At 41.5% G+C, this 9,666-nt stretch overlaps 1 protein-coding gene across 2 annotated transcripts in view; it reads left to right on the forward strand.

Moving 5' to 3' along the window:
* Iqgap2 (IQ motif containing GTPase activating protein 2) overlaps window positions 1–9,666 on the forward strand; it is a 287,742-nt gene that overhangs the window by 144,702 nt on the left and 133,374 nt on the right. For both annotated transcript variants that reach the window (XM_005356461.3, XM_013349678.2), the window contains 2 exons: window positions 4,687–4,764; window positions 8,539–8,615. In XM_005356461.3, coding sequence (XP_005356518.1) covers window positions 4,687–4,764; window positions 8,539–8,615 — 155 coding nt within the window. The remainder of the gene's footprint in view (window positions 1–4,686; window positions 4,765–8,538; window positions 8,616–9,666) is intronic.

Raw genomic sequence — 9,666 nt, forward strand, 5'->3', positions numbered from 1 at the left:
TACCATCACTTGATTTTTTTGGAGATCCCCCTATAAGAGAGTCTTGTGTTGTATAAAGATTTGAAAGCAAATTATAATGCAGGAAAATGATAATATAGAAGCAAAATGATAATGCAGGAAAAGAAGGTGAAGTTGTCCTACGAGAGAAGCACAGGCAGGTTTAATATCCGTGCTTGAAAATCTAGACCCTGAAATGGCCTCAAGTCTGAAACTCTGAGAGGCAGCCACACTCCAAGGGTTTTGGACTCCAGAGCATTTTAGATGTGGATTTCTGGAGTAGAGGTGCTCTAATGTCTATACAAATATTCCAGCATTTGTACCGCTTTGACATCTGAAACACTGCAGATCACAAGGACATCTGATAAGGGGCATTCAATCTGTACAGAGTAGAGTTCGTTTCTATGTACATTCCCCTGTGCCCAGTGCTGTGCCAGGTGATAATGGCAGAGTGGTTCTGATATTATGGTGCTCGTAGCTGGATAGACTATCACTATGCACTTGTAACTTGTGACCAGCCGGGACAGAAGACATGGTAGTCACTATTGAGAGATGGAAGTGGGTAGGAGCTGAGCTTCTTCATTGGAAAATTTACCCTGAGGTTAGAAAGAAGAAGGAGAATGCTGTTTGTCTTAGTTATTTTTCTTGTCCCTGCCACAAAATGCATTTTAAATAGTAACTGAAGGAAGGGTTTACTTGGGCTCACAGTTGAGGGTCCGGTCCATTATACTCAGGAAGTCACGGCGCCATAGGAACGAGATGGCAGGAGACACTCCTGCAGGAAGGAGGGTGAAGAGAGAGAACCGTGTGGAGCTCAGCTTGCTTTCTCCGTTCTCTTCAGTCTGCACCTCTCAGCCCATCGGATATTTGGGGGGGGGGGGTCATCTCCATTAACTCCATGCTAGAAACTCAGAGATACTCAGAGATTTGTCTCTTTGGTGACCCTAGTCTTGCCCAGTTGACAGTCCTTAACTAGCACATCGTCCCTGCGTGGTCAGAGTGGGGAACGGAAGACCACGTTGAGAGGGAGCTTCGTGGAAGGCTCGGGAAAGTTTGGCCATGGGTGCACAGCTGAACAGCTGGCATGTGTTCACTGAGGGCCACACTTGCTCTTGGCCACTGTGAGCAGCAGAATGGACAATGTCTGGACTTGAAATTGGGGCGCTGCGGTGAGCCTGTTCTACTTCAATGGCTTCTGTTGATGCGGTATTCTACCATGACGAAAATAATTTAGGGAGAAAGGATTTGTTTAGTTCACAACTACAGACTGCAGTCTATCCCAGCAGGACGTTAAGCTGTCAGGGACTTCACAGTCAAGAATGGAAAGAAATGAATAGGTCCACACCAGCTATTCAGCTCACCTCCTCCACTCCCCAGGACACAAACCCAGGGAATGGTGCTGCCCACAGCAGACTGGGTCTTCCCACATCTTTTGGATTAAGTTAGTTAATCAAGTCAGACCCGTACAGACATGTCCGTGAGTCAAACTAATACAACCAAGACAGATAATCTAGATAATCTCTCACTGAAACTTTCTTACCTGGTGGTTAAAGCCTGTGATGAGCTGACAAAGCTGTCCATCACAGAGCCCTAACTCCAGGCTGTTACCTTAAGCATGAATGACGTCAGAGTGTTGTGCCCATTAGTACCCTCAGTTACCTCATCTGTAATTGTCGGAATTCTGGGTTGTCTTGTAGATCTGGCTCTAATGGGGAGGAAGTTAGACCCAAAGTGGATTTGCATAATTTCTCATCTGTGTAATCGAAACAGGATGCGCTTCATTTGTTTGCAGTGAAACCGTTCAGTAATAGAGATTGAGCACATACCTGTAATATGAAATCAGAAGAAAGAATATATTGTTTCACATGAAATATAAGGACATTAGGTAGACTGAAGCATCCCTTGGATAAATATAACCATAGCCATGATCATTTCATCTCATATTAATATATATTAGTATTTCTTTTTTAAAAAAAGACTCCAAAAAGAGCAACAATGGATGAGATTTTTTTTTTTTTTTTTTTTTTGGTTTTTCGAGATAGGGTTTCTCTGTGGCTTTGGAGCCTGTCCTGGAACTAGTTCTGTAGACCAGGCTGGTCTCGAACTCACAGAGATCCTCCTACCTCTGCCTCCCGAGTGCTGGGATTAAAGGCGTGCGCCACCATCGCCCGGCTAGGATGAGATTATTTTAAGTCCATTTAGAAAATGAATTTTCATACAAATAGAAACAAACCCATCGACTAAGACAATTATTGTTGTAGACCACTTACAGGAGCATGGTTATTAAACAATGAGTGTGGACCTCAGGGTTCTGAAGCCAGTGTTCCTCAGATGCTTGAGATGAAGAATCTGAAATCTGTTGGATCTCAGAGGAAACACCTACCTTTTCAGCCAGTCCCTCTATATGAGGCAGAGACCTTTTGCTGACTTTACAGAGGAGGGGATGTCTCCAGCCAAGCATAGAGTGTCATAGTTTAACACCTGATGCCCTCTACATGTTCAGCTGGACTCTGAAGCTAAGGACTTTCTCTTTGTTCTCATTGTGATCTTCCCAGCTCAGATCTCAGCAGCATTTTAAGACTGAGGAAGGAAAGCACAGTACATTTTACAATTTTTCTGAGATTCCTTTCCTAACAAAACCACTAAAGATAAATAGTGTTTTTCAATACATGATTTGGTATTGTTGAAGCCCAAACCAATGTTGACTCCAGAACATAATTTCAAGTTAACAAAAGTCATTTAATTAACTCATCAGGACAAGAAAAGAAATGGACATTCATAACACCACAGGGAGGAGGACGAAAGGATGGTCTTACCCTGCAGATCGGGGCTTCTGGGTGATTTTAATAAGGACTTGGGAACATACAGATCAGTTTTCTTTGGGTGTTATCAGGAAATGGCATCAACTTAGAGTCTTGGTCATTTTACAAAGAAGACAGAAGACTGAATGGGGGCTAGATTGTCATTTATAAGCCAGAATACATCCCATGCCATGTATCCCATGAAGGTATGTACCATGTTAGAGAGGACACCATTTAGTGAAGTTGGATGCACGTGACTCTCGTTCTGTCTCCATTCAGACTTAGTCAAAGGTTGTGTCTGTCTTGTTCTCTTGTGGCCACAGATTGCTCATAGCTAAGGTCTGCTGGAATTCTGCCAACATTCAGACTATGTTCTAAAGAAACACCCTGTTTTCCCTCTTTCTTCTAATTTCTCTTCTTTCTTCCCCTCTCCCCCACTCCTTTCTCCTCCCAGCTATTCTATAACACCTGATCTCTTCCTTCTGAAGAATAACCAAGCAACCATTAGATCCCATGCCCCCGCCTCCACCAGAGGTGGGAGAGTGCTGGCACTCAGGAGGTTTCCAAGACCCCATCATGGCTCCCAGATTTTTCTTAGAGTTAATGAACTTTAGACCAATTATCTTTTTGACCTGGTTTTCCTTATACTTAAAAAGTTTAACTAGCAATTATTCTGAAAGGTATTTGGAAAATTAGAAATAATTTACATAAAGTACTTGAAGCTCATTGTGCAGTCACAAATAGTGACTTATTAAGCATTCATTGAGTATGAGTTTGCTTATGTTTTATAATTTTTATCAGCAATGGGAATGCCTTTGATTTAGTGGACTGTTCAGTTTTGGCAGCTCATGGAAGGCAAGATGAGCCAGTCTTGTTGAACGTGATTATCATTGAGCACTAATCACATGATAAAACTTGCTATAGTTGATTTTTGGATACTCGTTTCAAATTAATGTGAAAGAGATAACATTCTATTGTGCATTAAATGAAAAATGCAAGACAGTTTGAGGCTCTTTGTGTCTCATTACTTCATATAACTTCATGAAGCAGCATGATTGGGACTTGTGTGCTGTAAAGGAAAAATGAGAGGCATACAGAAAGACTGTTTTTACTATGTAGAAAAGGGTCAAGTGGCGTTTCTGCTGAATATCTACTTTTTGTACAGGCCAGGATTAATATGAAAATATGAGTAATGTACACTAAAATTAGCCCTGAATTATTGAATGGTTTGTGCTTTCCTCTTTATATCTTCCAGGTTTCCTGTAGAGATAGACATCCATGGCTGGGGGGAGGGCATTTAGCTTTCTGAAATCTCCTGTTTGGAGCTGGGACATGGTAGTGCATGACTGTAACTCTAGCACTCGGGAAGGAGGCAGAGGTAGAGAAGTGCCACAAGTTCGAGGCCAGCCTGTCAAGTTTCAGGCCCACCAGAGTAACATGGCAAGACCAAGCCTCACAGAAAAGAAAAAGATGAGGATAATAACAATTATAACTTAAAATGAAAACCCTATCTAGTTTACCTGAAATTGCTAGACTTCTCAGCCATAATTACTAATATCTTGACACCATGTGAGCATGAACTTGTGCATACATGTTTCACAAAACACCCAGGGGTACATGGTGGACATTACATGGTGTTCGAAATTCAAGTTCAGAATTACCTTGAAATGTGAACTGCAGAGACTAGCATAACCTATCACAGATAACCAGGGTATTGCTGTTGTACCGTCTAGTCTCTCTATTGTGTCTGGCTTGGTTTTATATGAGCATCAATGACTGTTCTTGGAGAAGCATGATTGAGTAGCATTTTGGTAATGAAATATATATTGCAGATGACTTTCTTGTTGTGTGAGCTCATATTCCTTTTTTCTTTCTCCTATCATATTAGAAATCTGGCCTTCATTTTCGACACACAGATAACACCGTGCAGTGGTTGAGAGCTATGGAGGCCATTGGACTACCCAAGGTAAGCTTTGGCATAGCAGATGCTAGATGGGGAAGACAAAAAGTTGTGCACAAACGCCTTGCTATTAAAACTGACTTGGCCACCTGAGACATGTCTCTGCCAGCTTGAGCACGTGGGATGGCCTGCACAAAGATACACATGGCAAAAAAACCTCACGATGAAGTGGGGCTATAGCTGCAGGGCAGATAGGAGAAAGTGTGTCCCAATTAAACCAGGTTAGAATTGGCTTTAGCTGATTGTTGACTTCAGATAGTCAACTGTAAATTATTAAAATTTGATGTTTTTAACTCTAGTTTATGTGTCTGTGTGCATATGCACAGGTACACATCTGCCAGGGTGTGTGCAGGTCAAAGGTCACTTTCAGGAGTCCCCTCTCACTGTCCACCCTGGGGAAGCAAGGCATCTTGCCTTCGCTGCATTTTCCAGACTGGCTGGCTGGTGAATTTCCAGGCAATGCTCCTGTCTCCATGTCCCATCTCACCGTCAGAGTACCTTCCACTTCATGGCTGCTTATGTGGTTTCTGGGGATCAAACCTAGGTCATCAGGCTTGCACAGCTGGGCGTTTTACCTGCTGAGCCATCTCCCTGGCCCATGTGTTTATTTTTATAATTATTATTATAAATCATCATGGTATCACTTTAAATCTAGAAGGGTTAGAGGCTTGTAGCTGTTGTTCCTAAAATAGACCGACCAAATAAAATTCAATCAGTAAGCATTCATCACTTGGTAAATTCAAAGAGAGAAGAAATAGACACATGGGGGAAATGAGGAGATTACATCTGATGGAAATCATAGGACGGCTTTTTTATTTCGAAAGGATTTTAGAATCACGGGAACTTTCAAAAATAGTATGTCTCTGTGTCTCCATCATTCAGCTTCCCTCAGTACTGACATTTTTATAACTGCACTACAATGTTAGATAGAAATGCGAGGGTTTTATTGGGGTATTTTCTTTTTTATGATAGGGTCTCTTTGTAACTAAGGCTGCCTTGGAATTCACTTTATAGTCCAGGCTGGCCTCAAACTTGTGGAATCCTCCTGCCTCAGCTTCTGAATAGTGGGGTTATCAGCATGAGCTGCCCACCAGCTGCCGTTGGGGTGTGGATATAAACTAGAACACTGGCTTTACTCAGCTCCTATTCTCCTCAAATGCATTTGTTTGCAAGAATGAGCATATTGTTCAGAGCCATTGCATCCCATGAATGGATTTGTGTGCCCCCTACTGCTATCCAGACACAGTCTCTGCAGGGAAAGGGGCTTTTATCTTCCATCCCTCCCCCACGTTGTCCCTGGCAATCACGAAATGCTCTCCATCATTAGCATCTTTGTCCGTGTGGCATTGGAATATTATTGGAATCACATGGTGAGCAACCTCTCGGGGTTGGCTTCTCACTTAGGTTTCCTGTCCTTGAGACCCATCACACGTTCCTCTGTCAAGGCCTCGGTCCTTTGCATTGCTGGCTACATGCAGCTGCTTTAAAGAAATGGTTTATAAGATGTCATCTTGGAGACACGGTGCAAAGGAATATGTTTAGTTAGAAATACCCGTGCTATTAGTTTATTGTTAAGCCAGGTTTGCTGTTAAAAAGATTAGCTGGGAAGGCTGGGGATGCAGTCAGTGCAGTGGTAAAGCGCTTGCCTCGGATGGGAAGCAGGGAACTAGAGAGATAGGGTAGCCGCTGAGATGGCTTTCAGAGGACCCCTCCGTTCAGTGCCCTGCACCCCCATCGTGGCATGTTTTCAACATCTTTTTACTCATACCTGTTTTATCCCAGTCTCATTTTCTTCGAAATTGTCAATATTTAATTCATTCTGTCATTTTCAATCAACTAGTCCCCCCAAACATTAAATGCTGCTCCCTTCTGAATACTGGTTGCAACATAAAATCAATTAATTTTGACTGATCTGATCAACTGCTAAGTGAGGGCTTGGGTGGTTTTTTTTAAAAAAAAAAAAAAAAGATTAATAAAGAGAGAACATCAGATAGAGTTTTTTCTTGGTGAAGAAACTTCTGATTGGGACAGTTTCATGATGTGTGAAAGACGTGATTGCACCTTTCCAAGTTGTTTTAACATCGACTTTTCACCGTGAAGTCTGGAAGACAATATTACAAGGGCAGGAGACTAACAATGCCCTTAGCTGACTTTGTAGGGCACTGCCATGAATTCCTCCATTTACCGGTATTAAATGCTCAGTCTGTGCCTAGCTTCACATGGGCGCTAGAGATGCAGAGTTGCATGGCACTGTCTGATGAACTTGTTGATTCTACCTCGTTGGTGCAGGAAGGCATTTCCGTCTGGATTTCCCAGGAGACCCTGTAAATGGAGAAGGTTCTTCCGTGAAGAAAGGGGCCTGGAGAGAATTGGCTGACAATATAGTGGGGTGTGAGGCAAGAGCCATACTTGTGAGGGCTTTTAACCCAAACTCAGTTTTCTGAGTCTGGAGCACTTGTCTCGCTGACACCTTGACAGCAAATAGGTTACAAGACAGCTGGAAAGGGCCTTGAGGCCTCCCAGCCTGCAGATGTTTCTTTGAGCATGCGGCAACTATGCCGTACATCGTTAGCTCAAGAAACACTCTCGTCTCCGTTGTTTCCGACGTCCACTAAAAAAAAATTGCACTCGAGTATCAAAGTATTACCATATGGTACATGATTTAATTTTACTTTTAATGTCAAGTTGTATAAAATATTTACTAAAAGCAAGTGACGATGATGTGCTTATCTTAATATTAGAAACTTCAAGCCTAATTATTCATTTTTTTTTCAAGCTCAAAGATCAAGTCTGGTACTCCACTTAGAAATCTGTTTCTTATCAGGCTTCAAGCTTAGGAGAAAGCAGTGTGGATGTGGATGTGGATGTAAAAGCCTTGGGGTTCAACCCATCGGGTGACTCCATGTCTAGATGCTCACCCAGGAGAGGAATCGGGTGCTCTGAAAGTACAGATGCAGGGTGTTCTCTGCAGCACCAGGGAAAGAACGGCGAGCCAAGTAGATGTTTCCTGTGGGGAATGGTTGGGCTGTGGTTCAGAAATATGAGCGACTTATTAGGATTTGTCAGAAATTATGTGCATAGAGAATAATGGACGTGATGGAAAATAATCAGCTCCTAGCATGTCCTTTCGTCAGGTTTATACTGTGTTCACACTGGTTTTGCACACATGCATAAAGATTTGTTTTGTTTTGTTTTATTAAATTTTATTATTCAATTAAGGATCTCCGCCTAAAGATTTGTTTTTAAATTAGATATATGTGTGAGAGAGATGTATGTGTATGTAGTATGTATTATGTAAGAAGTATGGTATCCACATACCAGGATGCTAATAGTAACAGTCTGAAAGATGGGGTATAGATGTTTTTTCTTCAGACTTTATGTACTATTAAGCAGAAATAATCCAAATATATGTGCATGAATTATATATACGTGTCTGAGTTTTTAACAACGTAATGAAGCGGCTACAAAAGGGGTCTCCTTCTCAGGCTCATAAACCCTTTAGAGGTCATAGAAGTGAGGGTGCCAGTAAAACACTGCAACCCAACCTTCTAGAAAGGCTCTTTGTGAACCCCGCCACTATAAGGTCAGCCACTAGGAGGTGTGCCACCCACCAGGCAAGAGCTAGGATTGCTCCGTAGAGCTCTCTGGAGCAACAAGCAAGAACTTCCTCTACATTTGAATAGTTGTAGACTAGTAAGGATAATCGGGGTCTGGTTGTCTGGGGAGTCGACACCTCAAGAAGTAAAGCATTGTAAGCACATTGTCTCTTTTGTTTTCCAGATATTTTATCCAGAAACGACAGATGTCTACGACCGGAAAAATATACCAAGGATGATATACTGCATTCATGCACTAAGGTGGGAATGGTGAAGACAGGTTTAAACTTCAGTAACTTTGAATAACCTCAGGAATTTTAAAAATCAGGTTCAGTTTATAATTTGTTGGTACAAATTAAAATAATTTAAAATAATTGCTGTATAATGCTACCATTGAACTTGAAATTGCTTCTGAAGTTTTTACTATTATTCGAAATATAAAACAAAAAATGAATAAAAGACCTAAGTAAAATGAGGAGGGAATTAAAATTGCAACCTTGAAGACCCAACAATAATGTTGTGCGGATGTATGCAGATGTCACAAAAACATGTTAGTGAGCAGATTCCATTGTCGTTGTGATTGCTCTAACAACTCATTAAATTACCATTTATTCAGCTTGTGCCATCAGTAAGAAAACATAACAGAAACAGGATTATTTTCAATTTTTTACTCAGTAGAATGTACACTCTAAGACTAAAGAAGAAACACAGAAGTTGTTCTTTAATTTGATCAAGATATACTTAATGATATAAAGCGATGTTTTTGATCATTTTTGAAAATTTTGAAACTCTGCTAATTCACAGCTGACTTTTTTTTTTAATGGACCTGGGGAAACTGGGAAATTCAGATGGTGGTGAGAACCCCAGGGAAAACCCAGCTGTGGCTGCTGTCTTGTGCACTCAGGTGAAGCTTGCGAGATTTCATGTGTAATGAAGTTGAAAATTCCTCTGCAACATCTGCCTTGTGTTTGTATCCCTGGAAGTCATTTTCCTGGCAGACCCCTCCATCTCGGGGTTTATGTTAACTTCTTCCTGCCTTTTTTTTTTTTTTTTTCGCCTGCAAAGGAAAAAGTCTTCATAATAATTCATTACAAAGCTGGTCTCCTAGAGAAGACTTTGATTACGTCATAGGAGTCAACCCACCGCAAAGCCAGCTTCCTTTTTCTTTTCTGAGCTGGCTTTGGAATATGACAGCTGGTGAGAGATAGGCCAAATGGCGGGTCCCTTTGCTTTTTCTTTTCTTTCTTTTGCATTTGTTTGTTTCTGTGTACATGTGTGCACTCACACACACACTTCTGGGTACACATGTGCT

Source organism: Microtus ochrogaster, chromosome 19, assembly GCF_000317375.1.
Source record: "Microtus ochrogaster isolate Prairie Vole_2 chromosome 19, MicOch1.0, whole genome shotgun sequence".
Taxonomy (NCBI): domain Eukaryota; kingdom Metazoa; phylum Chordata; class Mammalia; order Rodentia; family Cricetidae; genus Microtus; species Microtus ochrogaster.